The sequence below is a fragment of the Lathamus discolor genome, chromosome 1 (assembly GCF_037157495.1).
Source record: "Lathamus discolor isolate bLatDis1 chromosome 1, bLatDis1.hap1, whole genome shotgun sequence".
In the NCBI taxonomy this organism is placed as follows: Eukaryota; Metazoa; Chordata; class Aves; order Psittaciformes; family Psittacidae; genus Lathamus; species Lathamus discolor.
Window position 1 is genome coordinate 91,897,604 of NC_088884.1, and position 17,079 is coordinate 91,914,682.

Below are 17,079 nucleotides of genomic sequence, written 5' to 3' on the forward strand. Positions count from 1 at the left end.
GGATGTTAACTTGTTGCAGCAGTGTATAAATTCTTGGTTAGTGAGAAGAGTAATAAAAGCCTCCTATTGCAAGACAAAATGTTTCATCCTGACCAGGATCTACAGTATCACATTTCCATCATTTAATAAAATCTACTTTTTTTACTTTTGAGAAGTTTTTGGGGGTTGCTTTTTAAATAAGGCCTGCATGTTTTACTCTACCAAGTTTCCTGTGGAATACCTATTACTTACAGAAGGCCAGGAATTAATGCAATAGAAGTTACCTCAAATCCCCAGGTAGGCAAAGCTTCTTTCCATCAAACACAACCAACGTTTAACAAAAGTTGCACAGACTTATTTGCAATAGCTTGCTCAGCATATTAATTATCATTCTCTAGACTTAAAAATCCAATTACAAAAAACAAATATATGCTGTAGCACAATTTATGCTTCTCCATTTCAACTAAACATGCCCTGGACTAGAATAAAAGCTAAATCAGGAATCAGATGTATTTGCAAGTTTGCATAAACTTTCCCTCCCCAGCTTTTTTGACTCTCGGCTACAGGTAATGCTTCCAGTGGCACCTACAGAAGCAACAGATTCAAGAGAAATTAAGTAAACTCTCAGTTCAGCAGAATACATCCAATTGGATGCAACAGGAATTAACAGGGCTGCACAGCTTTAAAGAGAGTTTCCTAATTCAACCAACCAAAACTGCATTTCAGAACATGGCAACTACTACCTAGAAACTGACACTGGATTACAGCGCAGCTGTCTGCCCTGGAAGAAAATGCTAAACCATGTCATTCAAATTCTCCACTCCGATACCATACACAAGACTTTTCTCGTAATACTAGGATTAAATAAAGGAGTTGTTTGCACAAACATGCAGACAAAGATATACACAGAGCTCAATACATGCAAAGAACAGCCAGACATTGGATTTCTGGGTCTCTACAAAGCACAGCAGATGTTTCTTCAAATTCAAGGCATAATTATTTTTAATGAGGCATTAGAGAAAAGGAACTAACATCTTTAAGTTAGGGGTTTGCTCTCTATTAACCTTTTTCAATGAACAGAGGAAGTTAGGTTTTTCACATAATCTTAAAAAAAATACGCACAATATCCTTACACAGTATTTGACAAATGTGCAATAAACGTTTACAAAGGTGGAAGCTGGATGCTGACGTACTGAAATACCCTAGCCTACATTTCTCAGGAGGTCAAATGAAGGACAGATGAATGAAAAGTACTATTTTGGCAGCATTTACATTTGTAAAGCAAAATATATTTAGCTAACTTTTATTTAAATCTCTCAGATCAGGCACTTTGCAATTAAATAAAAAATAATAAAATAAAAAAAAACATGACAGCATTCTCCTGTCTTCTAAGCAACAGTCAAAATGGCCACCATAAAATAATAAAAATATAATTTTTAAAAAATTAACAAAAAACAAACCCAGAGATGACTTTACATACCACTAATCATAACCAGACAAACTGAATAAATAAGTATTTGGTTTTAAGAGGTTAGAAACCTACATATGGCAGGACTTTTACATAGTAACACTATTTTTATTTCACTTAGGTTTTAAGACTGGGAGAGGTTTTGAAATTAGATGCGGAGCAAACCGTCAGAAATTCAGTCTCAGTTCTTCCAGGAACAAGTGTATTTCTACCTTGCTGACAAGGAGGGCAGAAGTCACTGAAATAGCTCAGCTGACCTGTAGTTTCAGATTGCCATAGACATAAACCAGTGTTTTCCGTGTACAGCATCATGTGCAAAAAGACAGAACCAATCTACAACTAAGGTTAAGTATTTGCCATTGCGTTTGTTTCCTTCTTTCCGTATGTGACCGAAAGCTTTCATCTGAAAATATGATTTGGACCTAGCTACTAAAACATTACCAGGGAACACACCTTCCCTCAGACCAGGGGGAAAAAGAAACATCCATATTTCAGTATCAGAATGCAGATGTGAACAGTGCATAAAGGTAATCAGCTCGTATTTTCCCCTCTGTTTAGCTCTTTCTTCTCTCCCAACAGAAGCAATTCTCAAAGTGGAGCTGTTTAGATGTGCAGTTAAGCCTTCAGCTTGCAGTAAGTGAACACACAGAACAGAAGCACATATCGGTGCCAGAATTCACAACTTCTAACAAAAAGCAGCAGGAAAGCAGTAGCTAAATCCCCAAGAACCCCTTTGTTGTTAGCACTTAAGTGGAACAGCTGTGAAAGTGAAGAAGGGGTCCAGGCCCAAGTAGTGGTGAAACACAATGAGAGAAAATTGGAAGCTCCTAAGAGGGACAGATACATTCAAATAATGTCTAACTTGATGCACAATTAATAACTGTGCTGCATCAAAAAGACTGTCCAGCAGCTTGAAGGAGGTGAACCTGCCCCTCCATTCCGCTCTCGTGAGACCCCACTTGGAGAACTGTGTGCAGTTCTGCTGTCCTCACCCTAAAATAGACATGGAGCTGTTGAAGCAAGTCCGGAGGCCACAAGGATGATCAGGGGCTAAAGCACCTCCCATACAAAGACAGGCTGAGAAGGTTGGAGCTGTTCAGCCTAGAGAAGATAAGGCTGCGTGGAGACCTCAGAGCAGCCTTCCAGTATCTGAAAGGAACCTACAAGGACACCAGAGAGAGACTCTTCATCAGGGACTGTAGTGATAGCACAAGGGGTAACGGGTTCAGACTTAACCAGGGAAAGTTCAGGTTAGATACAAGGAAGAAGATCTTTACTGTGAGCGTGGTGAGGCGGTGGAACAGGTTGCCCAAAGAAGTGATAAGTTCCCCACCCCTGGCACTGTTCAAACCCAGTTTGGACAGAGCCTTGGACAACATGGTCTAGCATGAGGCGTCCCTGCCCAGGGGACTGAATAATATGATCTTAAGGTCCTTTCCAACTCAATTCATGATTCTATGATTCTCAAAATTGTATAATATTTGCTATAGGTAATTTAATTATGAACTGCCAGGAAAATTTATTTAAAATCTCATTTAAATTGATAAAAAATTACTAACCAAACAATGTTCATCACAGTAAGTTTCAGTCTTCATTCTCACTGGTGAAAATGTCAAATCAAACCAAAAGCTAAACACCTTCAAAACAAAAACACCTAACCAAATATCTGGGTTTTTTTAATAACACTTGTATGAGTGCTCTCTACTGCTCTGAGCTTTCTGAATGGACTCAATTTGAACACATAGTACTGGTAGACTCAAAAACTATGGTAATTTGCAACTGAAACAAATACTTGCAGATGAATATGCAGATAAATCATCCACATTAAATCACAACATTTATGTCTAACCAAAAAGAATGCCATGACTAAGCTGAAGACAGAAGGAGCATAAGCATTAAAAAAGGGCAACCACACCCTTAGAAGGTAAGTCTCCTTACCACAGGAAAACATTTTTATAAACATTCTTATCACATGGAGGAAGGTAAACATACTGCTTCTGATAGGTGATTAACCTGAGAAACAGACCAGAGCTAAATACTGGAAACAGCTAAAAACCCAAGCTTAATTCTTGTCTTCCCATAGACAAAATCTGCTTTGCTGGCATCTAAATGCCCTTAAGGATAGTACTCTACTTGTGGGAATAACTTTAACAGTATGTAAGCACAGAAATTAGCATTAAAAGTGTACTTGCAGAGGTATATGTGTGCTTCAGAGATTAAGATCTTTAGCTAGATTAGGAAGAACTATCTTCTCCTCCTGGGGAGTACTGAAAGCCTTATTAGAGCTTGTCTTCCTGTAACACATCTGGCACAGGCTGACACAGGCTACTTGACTAAACATTTGTCTAGTGACACAATAGAAACACTTATCTCTGTGTCATGAAAAACAGCACTTGAAAATACTACCCTATGTGCTTCACATGTCATTCATTTCCCTAATGAATTTTAAATCACTTTAGGGATCATGAAATGCTCCATTTGGGCAACTTTAGATGCTGAAATACTCTTCCCACAGCAGGATTTCTCAATAATGCCACTAAAACACAGTTCTGAAAGGGTGGGGTTTCCAGCCTCCTCACCCATCAGAGCTTGTTTAAGAGAAGCACAATCACTGTAGTCACCTCTGGCTATGCACTTCATCAGCAGCCACAGGCTCAGAGGAAATCCTCTCTTCTTTGAAGAATAGGAAGATGCTGAAAAATGGTTAGGGAAATTTCCTTCTGAGAAGGAAGATAAATAACCAGTGAAGCCTTCAAGGCTTAAAGCTCAGAAGCAAACTGAAGCTAATGGAATGGCTCGTCCCTGAAAGCTCACAAGAGCTTTTTCACAAAGAAGTGGAGACCTCCAGCTGATTCTTACATTACTCTTAACACTACTTATGCCCATGAACAAAGCGGTTCATATTTCTGCTGCAGCAATCTACGGGCCAGGAGAGGTGTGTGTAGGCAGTGTTTACAACAGCCTTTGAAAAGAAAATGGACTAGAACATCATCCTCCTCTCACAGTGGTTTTGGCCACTACAGAGAAAATGTCAGTATGAGTTACTGGCAAAAATTAAACCCAGTGAAAGCTTATTAGTAATTGATCTTTTCAAGAATTATTAGGGAAGCAAACACTCATCTATTTTATTTCTTTTTTTAGTCAGAAAATAAGGACCAAACCTCTCAAGAAAATTACATCTGTTCGTATGAAATCCATCTGGATCAAAGCCAGAAGCATCTCAAAAGAGAAAAGATGTACAGATAATGATAAAAAGAAAAAGATGATTTGTTAATTATTTGGCATTTAGAACAGACAAGGGAAAAATCACCTCACAGAAGTTCACTTTTATCTACACTGCTTTCAACTGCAAGAAAAACAAGACAGAGGAACCCAAAACAGCATACTTGATAAACTGAGTAGTAAGAAAATCCCAACAACCTCATCCGATGAAATGATACAGAACCAAGAACTAGTAAACATACATTCTCCATTTTATGCTTAGTTTTCTGCATGCTTGTTCACTGTTCCATGCATCTCTAGAGGGATATGTTCCTTCCTTCCCCCCCTATAAAAAGGTTGTATACTGACACGAAGAGATTTAAATAACAAATGTTTATTATTTCTATTATTATAATCAGAAAAACATGGAGTAGGAATTGCCAACTAAAGTATTTAAAACTTTAAACATTTATAACAAACAATTTATAACATTCTTGACTACAATTTGTAAATATGAGCACAGCAGATATAAACAACTTATCATCAACTTAGAAGCAAAAATGTTACTTCTGCTAGAGCAGGGGCATATCTTCTTTTCCCCTCAAATTTAAAACCAAAGCCCATGTGTCTGCACACAGACAATTAATCTGAAATTTCCCTGTAACTATACAAGGGAACAGACAAAAACACATCTTCACTGGCTTAAGTCAGTGACCAGATGAGTTCCTCAGTTCAGAAGGACTATTAAAGTAAGCACTTAGATAAATCTCCAAGGAGTGAGGTGAGGGAGGGATGGAGAGAGGACTGTCATGACTGTGCTGAAACCACCTAAATAACTTACTTTCAAAGCTACACTACGGAAGTTTTATTTGGTCTTTACAGTCTTGACTTCTCCATGTTACACACTTAACCTCCTGTTCTTCAATCTTGCAAGCAAGAAGGCCCAAATTCAACACTGATTAAGAGACTTCCAGAGAGTCAGGCACTGTACAAGGGACACGCATTTTGAAGCCAAGAACCTCCTAACTGTTCACAGTTGAGGCGAAATAAACACTCCTTTAGATTAACATTATAATTGGTATCTCATGTAAGTACAAAACACAAAAGTGAACCAGTACCTCATCATAATCAGATGCAAGTACAATGAAATTTATAATTTAGATGGAGACCAGTATCATAGTTAAAGGCTGTATACCTATTACCAGTCAGGAAAAAGCATCACAGTCCGAAGCTTTTTAATGCTTAAGTTTTGCACCACAAGTGCAATTTTAGCAATTAAAGAACTGCCTAATAAAAATCTGATGATTTCTCCATGAACCTTGCTCTTCAACAGCTGTCCAGTAGATTTCAAAAACCAAAAAAATGAAACAACCATCACAAAAAGACCCCAAACAAACAAAAAACCTCAGAGATTTCTGGGATCTCTGAAAACAAAGATGGAAACACACTCCCTTCATGGATGTGGCATCATACATGTTCTTATAAGAAGTATTTCATGGTCCAGCTTTAAAGTGTAACCCCTTCCTTTACGTGATTACGTGCTAAACCTGTAGAAAAATCTGTGTGAATTTTGCCTCATGCCATCTTAAAAGCCAACTTTTCCTAAATACACTTCCACTCACTGATGGACTACACCAAGGACCAACCTGGTCCTGTCTGCACAGTCACAGGACAAAAACTGAAGCTTGAAACATATAGTATACTTATTAAATTATTACTTTAGCCTAACATTCCAAGACTTATCCCATCAGACATAAAACCCACAGCACAGAAGCCACCTGGTGCTGATCTCCCTACAGCTTCTCATGTCAAAAGGTATGAAGACCTATGAAATCACACAAAATGTGGTAGTTTATTTTAAACATAAAGATTCAACAGACCACATTTTTGCGCTAACAAAATAAAAAAGGAAGACCTGTTTTTAGCAAACTTGCGGAAATATTTCACCTGTGTACTACCATTTTCTCAGCCCCTCTGCCTTTAAATCCCTAACTCTGCAAAGAAGTATTTTAAATTTAAGCAACTTTTGAAAAATAAAGGAAAACAAATCTTGCAGTGAGAGTACAAAGACTAAAATTCAACAAAAGGTAAAAATTACATTTTCACACAACTTTTATCAGCTGAAAATAAGAGTATGACACAATGGTATAACACCTTTATGAGCAGCATATTACCAGAACATGCTACTACATCATATGTATTATTTTATGTTTAAATGGAACGTATTAATTCAAACTGCCGTTTACCTGCAGCAATTCCTCTGCATCAGAAGCAAAGCAGGTTTACACTCTGGCACTACATGCTTATTCACTCCCACATTATTCACCACACCACAAATTCACATCAAAATACAGATAATGTTAACGGAGAACAATCCATAATCCCCAGTATCCTCACAGATGCTCCCTGACTTGGCCTTAACAAGCAATTGACAGATCACCATTAAGGCTTGCTGTCATGTGTATGTTTACCTCAAATGTATCATATCCCCCTGAGACTGAATTATCCAGGAAATACACACATCACATAGACAATATAAACAAGCTGTACAGCAGGTGTTACTGCTGGCTTGTAACAGCAAAACAGTTCATCACTTCATCAGAATGACTTGCTTCACAAGTGGCTGGTTGATAAAATTGTAATTTCTTTCCTTAACATAAATTTTCTTCTCATAATGAAGTTTAGCATGAAGTAAAAGTACACTTTATCTCATGTACTCTTAGCAGACAGGCTTTCTTCATGTCTAAATGCAATGGCAACACATAATTCAGTCACTGTATAATATTTTAAACAAAAGCTATGATAGAAACATTATTTCACCACCTTAAAAAAAATAATAAAAAAATCAGCTTGCAAAATGCTTGCAAGCTGATATTCAATATCATTTAGAGGGACAAAAAATGAAGAATGTGAAATTCTTTTAGTACCTGTACATCTTTTCTTGAAATGCTTTACTGCCGCCTCAGACCTCCAGTCAATCCACAAAACATTTAACATAGGAAAAAAAAAAAACCGAGAAAAAAAAAACCCACAACCAAAACCAAGAAAATAAAAATACGTTAATAAAGTTATTAAATCTTTTAGCCACTTTTATTACTTTTTTTAATGCCTACCACAAGAATGCAAAAAACGGGGAGAAGACATTGTAAACACTAGATTAAAATATACCCACCCCTAGCTGAAAGCTTTTTGGTGTTGATAATTTTGGCAGCGTACTCTTGTCCTGTGGTGATTTTCATACACCTCCTCACGACGGAGAATGCCCCTCTGGAAACCAAGAAGTGGACAGAGTGTCAGTCCAACTGGACTGGTTCACTGCCATTACCGGCGCAAGGGTTTTAAAGGCTTTCAGCATGAGGTGTGATGTCGGCAACATGAAAAAAAACACAATATATTAAAAAAAATACATGTTTTCAGAGTTAAGATTATTCCCGTCAGAAACGCGGGTGCGAGCCGCAAGACCGAACCCACCCCAGGCTGCTTGCTGGGCAGGGAGCAAGGCACCTTTTCGCTACCTCCAGACCGATACACACCAAAGGGACTGAGCAGCAGTAGCCCCTGCACCATTCCCCCCAACACCTTATCCCCGGTGACACCGCCGCCCTCCCGCCCGCTCCCGCTGGGCCGCCAACATGGCGATCGCGTCTCAGAAAGCAGCCAGCCCTGGCCCCTCTCGCCCCGACGCCAGGGGGCACCCCTCACCGCCCGGGTCCCCCATCCCGGGCACACAAAAGCCTGGGCGTTGTTTGGGGGGGGGAGGAAGAGGGTGTGCGTCAAGGCTGAGAGCCGAGGTGCTCCCCGCGGTGTGGCCCAGCAGCGGGGCACCCCGACCGGCTTTCAGCACCAGTAAGGCGTCTCCCGGCCGTGACATCCCCCGAGCGTGGCTCACCCGCACAGCCAAAGGCGCCGCGCTTTCCCCCCCCCTGTCCCGCCCCGAGCCGGCTGCCCCACGCCGTCCCGACAGCGGCGGGACTTGTCCGGCGGGTTCCGTCCTTACTTCCCGAGCTCCTCGAAGAGCTGGTATTCGTCACTGAACCGGGTGCAGGTGGCGGTTGAGGCCATCATGAGGACGGGCGGCCGCCGGTATCTCCGGCGGCCAGCGACGACGAGGTGGCAACGGCGAAGTGGCGGCGAGGAAAAGAGAGGCGAGGCGAAGAGAGGCGAGGCTCCGCGCCGGCTTCTCCTCCTCCTCTTCGTCGCCGCCTCCTCCTCCCGTGACGGGGCTGTCTCCGCGCCCTCCTGTCCGCCAGCTGGCGCGTCCTCCCCGCGCCCTCTGGGGACAGACACAGGCACACCAATAAGCCTCTCCCTCAAGCCCGCCGGGGAAGGTGGCCCCCAAACGGAAAGTAAAACCGGGACGGGGGGCTCGGCGTCGCCGGCCGAGGGGTGCCTGCGCCTTCCGCTCCTTCCACCACCAACCCCCTCGGCGACCGCCCGCTCGCGGGGCCGCCGCGCCTCATTCCGGTCTCCCGGTGCCGTGCCTCCCCCTAGCGACGCAGGCCGCGGCCGCCCCATCGCGGCTTTTTTCCCATACCCGTCGGGGACGCTGCGATGAGCGGCTCCTGCACTGCGGGCGGTGACTGGAGCGGGGCTGGGCGCTGCGCCCTGCCGACAGCGGCGGCGGCGGGAGTGCCCCTGGCGGAGGAAACGGATGCACCTGCACCCCGCGGCTCGGCGGCCGGCTGACGTCACACACAGCCCGGAGAAAGCTGGGGAAGGGGGGATAGGCTGAGGGGGCGGCCCTCTCTCGTGCGCGCGCTCGCGCGGCTCGCGGGAATCGAGCGGCCGTGGAGGCGGGGAGTGGAGGGCAGCCGCGGGAAGCTGTTCGCGCCACTCCCCAGCCCTGTCCCCCCGTCCTCGTCCCGTCGCGTCACAGCCCCCTGGCCGCGGGCGGGGGAAGGGGGGCAGCGCGCGTGCGCAGGGTAGAGGCTGAGGCGGTGGTAGCGGATCTGCGGCTGGCGTGGGCTCGGCCGCCGGCTGCTACGTTCCCGTCGAGCGTTCGCGCTGTATCGGTTTACCCCGCCAGGGCTGGGGCGAGAGCTGTGGCCGGCGGGGCGGGGCCGCGCCGCCGCGCTTAGGCGGCAAGAGTGCAGCGCGGGAGCGGCTCTCCGTGAGGGGACCGTGGCCTGAGACGGCGGTTCCCGCAGGCGCTCCGCAGCGGGCGGCCTCGCCGGGACGGAACAACAGCCGTGCTTAGCACAAAGCGTACCGAAACCTGCCCGCTCTTCAGCAGCCGTCTGCCATGGCGTAAATGGCTTCATAGCAGTCAGCTACTTCCTTAGGTACAGATTAAGCGTAACACAGTGTTAAACGGTAAGTTGGGGTAGAACTAAATGAAGGAGTTATCCGTGCACCCGTGGTTGACTTCCTTAAACTAGCCATCACTCTGCATCGTCCTGAATCCACAGGGATCTGTTCTGAGAGATAGAGAGCAGAAGCAACAAGAGGAGAATCACTGACAGTGGAGGTCACAGGAGGAGGCAGCAGCAGCAGCTTGTAGGGACGTCAAAACGTGGGTAGATCTTGGCCAAGGCATTGAGATGTTGAGACACTAAGGAGATGTGCTGCGAAGGGAGCACCATGCCCACCAAGCCCAGCAGCACCCGGAAGTGAGAATAGTACTGTAGTTGCTGCACAGATAAGACGGGGAGGGTTGAGAACACAAAGCAGAAAGCTTTGTGATGAAGATAAAATGTAATAATAAACAGCTGCCTGGATCGTTTTACCTTGATGTAATTCCTGTCCCAAATAAGGGCAAGCTTCTCAGCTCAGGTAGCATGCAACCACATCATCAGAGACCACAAATGCACACAAAATGAGGGGTCACCAGGTCACCTGAGCTGTACTGGAAGTCAGGAGAGAATTCTGTGACATACTGCAAATGTGTTTGATTTCCAAGTGTTTGGAATTGTTTTAATTCTGAAAGCAACACTAAAAATGCTGTTGAAATAAGTACAGCATTTGTGTATTGGAATTTGGGGGGCAACTGGAAAACACGTGTGTTTAGATTTGGTTTATCCCTCGTATTGCCTTTTCTAAATATTTAAAGCTGAAGTAATAGTGGCCGATGAAGAAATGCTAGTTACTGGAACTAGAACCAAAACCTGCCATTTGCAAACTTTGATATTTTTCCTTTAAAAACCTTTTCAAATGTATATGCATTACCAAAGCCTTTGTAACTTCAGTCTTGCTTCTGGTCTAGGCTTTGCCAGTGACTATTTATTTTAGGCAAGCTGTATCATTTTGCTGTTAACTCCTTTCTGCTAAGCTAAGTGGTGGTGAGAGAAGTAATGAATTAAATTAACATCTACACAGTGCTTTAAGCATTTAAAGCATTGAATGTGTCAGTTTGTACTGCACGTAGAGCTTCACTGTAAAAGGCAGTGTGTAGCTGAGGTCTAAAGCATCTAAATCCTATTTTGATACGCGAGAAGACACACATACGAAATACCTCCACAAACGTTTCCCTAAAGCTCCAGAGTTTCTAGGACAAGGATCCAGAGCTGCAGTGTTGTAGGAAGAGTTAAAACCTGCCAACTCTTCCCTAAAAGAACGTGAATGGCTGTGTGTGTGTGCAATGCGGACATGTAAGTCCATCTACTAGGGTAATTCTCTTCTGGGTGAGGCAGCTATACCTCATACAAAGACACTAAATTCATGGCACAGAGGCAGCAGCAAAGGAAGTATTCGAGAACTGTGAGCAAGTACAAAGCATTTACTCCATAAGCTCCTCTCTGGGGAATGTGCAGCAGTACAAAAAGACTGGAGGATGTTTCAATTTAGACCAGCAAATTTACACTGAAGCAAAAATGAATCTCTTCTCAGATCAGTGAAGGAAAGGTACCTTAAAAAGTATTCAGAAGGGTGGCAGATTTTTTAGTTCCCTTTAACAAAAATGTAACTTGCAAGTTGTGCATAATTTTGTATATATCTGCATAAATAACACTATCAGCAGTACTGAAACCTCACACAAGTCTGATGATTTTGAATATTTACAGGGGCATCTCTGCCAGGTTCCTTATCTACATATATGTAGACATTAAAAAAATTAAACATACTCTTGTCCTATGTAATTTTTTCCTAATAGTATGTTCTGAAAACAAGCATTTGGCCAAAGTATCTTTTTGTGCTGTGTAATAAAATTATTATTCAGTGAAAAAAAAATGTTGGGTTTGTGGTATTTTAATGACATAAGGATGCAAGATTCACACTGAGATTAAAAAAAAAATATCAAGCATGAATTTTATTATAGGAGCTAAGGAAAGACAATAATTGTTTACAAGATCAGTGTCATAGGACTTCGAGAATTTCCATACGGAGAGATACTAGGGAAATGATGAATAGCTTGGAAACGCTGCAGTTCAGGGGTTTTTTTCCATGTTGCAACAGTTATTTCTTAAATGTAGTTCACTCTTTAGCTGAAACAAACCCGAAATTTGGAGCTGCCATTTAAGTACTACATACATTCTCCAAATTCCTCCCGCGTAGCCAGAAGCAGCCAGAATGGCAGCCAAGGGTCTGGCCCACTAGGTTAACTTCTAAAAGCTGGCTGGAGCTTCAGGTTTCTATTAAGGCCACAGAAACAATCTGTCATTGATCTAGTGAAGGCAGAAAGTCAGATCTTGGTAATGAACAACAAAAAAGGCTTAAAAAACATCCCAGACTCTGTTTCTTCAGCAGGTTGGTTTGGTTTTGGTTTTTTTTTTTTTTTGGTGGGTTTTGTTTTTTTTTTTTCTGAGAGAGCAGTGGGCAGTTCAAGTCTGTAAGAAGAGCTGTTCCTCCAAAGTTCCTGCAGCTTAACCAATGGAATTAATTATATATTCAGAATCTGAAACGTTTATTATGGCAAAAGAAATTGTATTTAATAAGAGTTTGCTCTTCAGCAAGGTCTTTGCTTTATATGGCTTTATTTTTAGACAGCCAAAGTGAGGTTTTAATTTTATTTCTGATCTTGCAAATAGAGCTTTTCCATTTGCTTACACTTGGAAGGAGGTGGAGAGCTTTCAAAAGATCATTCCTGTAGACTCTCATTGCGAGGACTGCTGGGAATATTGTATCTTTAGTTACTGAACAAATGCAAAAGCCATTTACAGCTGAGGTCCAGGCAGAAAATGGCCTGAAAACCTGACTACCCTTGGGCTTAGATAGATAGTTGCTTTATGAACAGGAATCCTTGGTGCTTCCCAAGTTTGTGCATATCCCACTGGGGCAACTGATGGAAAACACAGGAGCAGTTTCAGGTACATTACTGCAGAGGCTCGCATTGATAATGCAGGACAAACATCCCTGAAATGGCTAAGAAGGTGGCTGTGGGCTTGATCTAAAGAGCATCAAGGAGGTGAAGGAAGCCAGGATCTGTGGGATAAAGCACAGAAGGTAAATGTTTCTGCTAACAGGGAGGGCAGAAGGCAGGAGTACAATGGAAAAGTCAGAGGAGAGATGTGGAACTAGGAACAAAAAAAGGGAGAGTGATATGTGAGAGTGAGAGGAAGGAGAGGTGTCAGCAGATAGAAGGGGAAATTAGAGCATCAGACCTGTGCCTGATGGAGTTACATGCCTTGTAGTGAGAGAGAAGAGGGAGAGAGGGTAAATTAGTTTTATAATAGGAACAGAGAATCACAGAAACATGACAAATGAAGAGGACAGGCAACAAAGGGAGAAAACCCGTTTTAAAAAAAGGGAGTATGTAAAGAGAAATTGAAAGAAAGTAGAATGTTAGGGTCAGAAACAATCTATGTGAGAGTGGATAGAAAAATAAATATCCAAAGACAGCAGAAAAAATGGAGAGGTAGTCAATGAAAAGATCAAACCAATATGTGGAAATAAGGAAAGATGTAAAAGCAGGGTAAAAGAAAGGATTGACTGTGAGAAATCACAAAGACGACAATATGTGGGTTTGCAATTCACTGTAATAGTTTGAACTGGAGGCAAGAGATTTCAGGTCAGTAGTGAATTATCTGTTTCACCGTATGTTGTACCTCTTTTGTTTTCTCACTGGAGCTGTTGGACTTTCCTAAAAAGTTGGGGGAAAAGGGGAGGGCAGGGGGAAGAGAGAGCCATCTGGTCAGTGTGCCAGAGACTCACTTGTCATATAGCCTTTCATTTCTAAGCGGTGTTGGTGGCCCGCAGTGTGTCCTAACATCTTCTGCTGGAGCACCTCCCCCCAAAAGACTTTCTGATTGGTGCTGACTTCAGAAACTGGTACCAGTCCCAGATAACCCAGGTCTCTGGAGGTCATAATAAGTCGCAGTGGAGCTGCTGAGCAGCCTGCCTAGGACTTTTTTTTTCCTGTGGAGAAGCTGTCTTGCTCAATCCCTTGCTGCCATTGCTCCACCATGTGTGCATAAGCACCCAGAGAAGCAGATCCTTGAAGGCTCCCAAAAGCAAATTAATTATTTATCCATTATTTATACCCCTGGCAAGCACCTTACTACCCGACTATGGTAATATGTATGCGCTCACTCTTATTCTCCTGCTGAAGCACTCTTACGTAAGATTAATTTACTCTTCAGTGAACCAGAAAGATGTTGGCAGAAAAACTGATTGGATAGTTCGGTGATTATGTGACACTCTTGGTATGCAGGAGACCAGAACTTCTCTCTGGCCTAAAAAAGCATTACTCCTGACAGATCAGGAGTCATTGCTCTCCATTAAACTCCTACCTCTAGAAACAGTACAGGGAGAACTAGGCGAAAAATTAATGCAGGTTTGACGTTGTTTTAGCTTTGTGTGTGTGTAGCAAGGACAAAAATACAGGCTTAGCAAAACTGAGATGTTTTAGTTTGCATTGGAAACAAAATAGAAATGCTCTAAACTACAAGTTCAGAATTTAAAATAATGCAATTTTATTTGAAAGTATTTTTAATGAAGAATGTTCCTTTAATGCTTTTGAAGAGAGTGATTTAATACATTTGCCCTGGTTTCACTTTAATTTTGAGCTGAGTATTTTTTAATGAATTCCTAGCAACTGAAATACTACATTATTTACAAAGCTGTTCTTACCTGCAAGGAGCGGAGTCAGCAGCACTCTAAGAATTATATCTTTTGCCACTGACTTTCATGGCATGAATTTGAATTATAGCTACGATTAAAAAAAAAAAAAGTATATACTTCAAGCTATGAATGAATTTGTCAATGGAGCAAGTACTGGAATGAGAGAGAATAGCAGAACACAGAAAAGCATGCAGAAGGTTGCTGTCTTATGGCACTTCATGGCTGAAACCATGTCAGTGGGATGCCAAATTCAGTGACAAAGTCAGCAAACACACTGCTCTAAGGAAGAACATTTTGAATCCTCAGATCTAACTGAAGGAAAGACTAGTGATTGAATGAAAGTGTTCAGAATGCTTCAGTAAACGTATTACAAACTGTAACATCTAGGAGCATTACTTCATAGTTACAACATATCTTTAAAAAGGGGAAGGGGATATTTCTCCTTCTCAAAATTGACTTTGATCAGCTGGATTATTACTGGGTTTTGCATCAGTTATATTTATCTGTAGGCAAATCACCCTTCCCATCTGAGTTGAATAAGGACTTAGTAGTTTCTGAAGCCAATTTTACTTTGTTTTCAGTAGTTCACCTGGTGTGCACAATAGAGGTAACAGCTTGAACAAGTGAGCTTTAAATATTCTTAATCAGTCAGGCTAGTGTACAGTCTGCCAAGGTTGCTGCCGAACCTCAAAGGTCATTTAGTAGAGTAAAACAGGAAAGATTTTTCCAGACTATATTGTTTCGCTGGGCACTAGAGCCACAAGAAGCCCCCAGTTGAATTCTGCAAGACCTCACAAGGCTAGAAACTGCTTATCTGTATTTACTACATACAACATCCAGGAGCTGATATTCCAAATGCTGTCAATAACTATATATTGGGGTGCGCACATGCATATGGAACAGTTAGGTTGTAGCTAGTACAGTGTGGAACAGATAAGCACAGAAAAAGAAATTAAAAGAAAGAAAAAGAAATTAAATTATGACAGTTTTCTATACAGCAAAAATATCTTTGATGTAAATTTCAACAATTAAATTGAACGATTCCAAGGTGCCACTAAAGTGGTGTGGATTTCCCTCCCCAGCAGCTGCCTAACATTATTTACATTTAATAACTTCAAGACTTTCTTTGTTCAGAGTTGCCAAAATTAACAAAAAACTGCTCTGGTCTGAAACACAGATGTGACAAATACAGGTATAACTGTTACAATTTCTCTGAAACTCATATAGGTCCAGACCTCATTAAATTCCTCTCTGCTCTCCATTGAGGAAGAATGAGAAAGAGATCTGCCATGTAGAACAATGAGCCTTAGGTTAAATGCTAGGGAGAATCGTCACATTGACAAAGTTCTTTCCAAGAAAAGGTGAAGGAAGAGAAAGAACAAAATTCACCTGATCAGACCGCAGATACCCAAGTTATTTTTTGAAAACCACTCATGAAATCGTTTGTACAAGTGTATAGATCTGTTCCTGACAATGCCCATTTCACGTGTCAGAGCCTGAATTTGTGTTGATTTCTGTGGTTGCTTTCCAAATGTTTCTGGAAGTTTTAGCACCAGCCTTGAGCCCTGTATGATTAGATGACTCAGAAAGGATAAATATATCTCCTTCCAGAGTTCCCAGGTGTTTGTTACTTTTGGTTCAGTGGTGAAAGACTTAGAAATACATTCATTTCTCTGGCATGATAAGAAGTCTGATTTTAGTGTAACCTTGTTATATAAATTGAAGAGAAATGTGTGCATCTGGCAAAGCTGGCAATGACAACCTCAATATCTTCAAGCTTATGAGTTAACTATGATCTTGGCTGGCATATTGCACAGAAGCTCACAGGTCTAGAAAGGAAGTAGAAAACAGGTGACTGCATTTGCTCATCCGCTGTGCTCCCCTTGCATTAAGCAAGCCTTATAAAGGCATCAGAGGATGCAGATAACTGCAGACCTACTCTGACTACATGCTGGCCTTCCGAATCCAGTACCACAGCTCCCATAAGAACTGGAACAGGAAGAGGCAGTGAAAAGGAATGGGAATAATACAGTGTGTTTTAGTTATTGCTAAGTCACCTGAAAGCCTGATGGCTATTATTGCCAGTTATCACAATGAGGAATAAGCCCTGGGCTGGTCCAACCAGGGACCAAATTTAAGGGGATATAATAAAAGTTCAAGACATCTCTATTCATTTAGTAGAAATCTCATGCAATCATTTCAGTCATGCTGAATCTTTATTATGAATGCTTTTCGGTGAAGGTTTTGTAAAAATTTTCGGCATTTCCTGAAACAAATGAGGAAGGTGACTCATTTCAAATTAATTTCATCTACCATAGGTTTTAGATTCAGAGCATCCTTTTGATGAAGAAATTTAAAGAACAAAATTAATAACAATGTCCCCTGCTTCCCATACAGAGCTGTTCCCACCACTGGAGAAGAAAGGGCTTACCAAGTGG

At 42.1% G+C, this 17,079-nt stretch overlaps 1 protein-coding gene across 7 annotated transcripts in view; it reads right to left on the reverse strand.

The window, feature by feature from the left end:
- CAMK2D (calcium/calmodulin dependent protein kinase II delta) overlaps positions 1-9,583 on the reverse strand; it is a 160,541-nt gene extending 150,958 nt beyond the window's left edge. Inside the window, exons 1-3 of one of the 7 annotated variants that reach the window (XM_065686246.1) lie at positions 9,183-9,583; positions 8,646-8,921; positions 7,821-7,915 (exon numbers count right to left, since the gene is read on the reverse strand). In XM_065686246.1, the coding sequence (XP_065542318.1) occupies positions 7,821-7,915; positions 8,646-8,713 (163 nt within the window). In that variant the 5' untranslated portion in view covers positions 8,714-8,921; positions 9,183-9,583. The remainder of the gene's footprint in view (positions 1-7,820; positions 7,916-8,645; positions 8,922-9,182) is intronic. The other 6 variants (XM_065686256.1, XM_065686264.1, XM_065686269.1 and 3 more) reach the window with 6 other exon arrangements.
- Between the last annotated feature and the right edge of the window lie 7,496 nt (positions 9,584-17,079).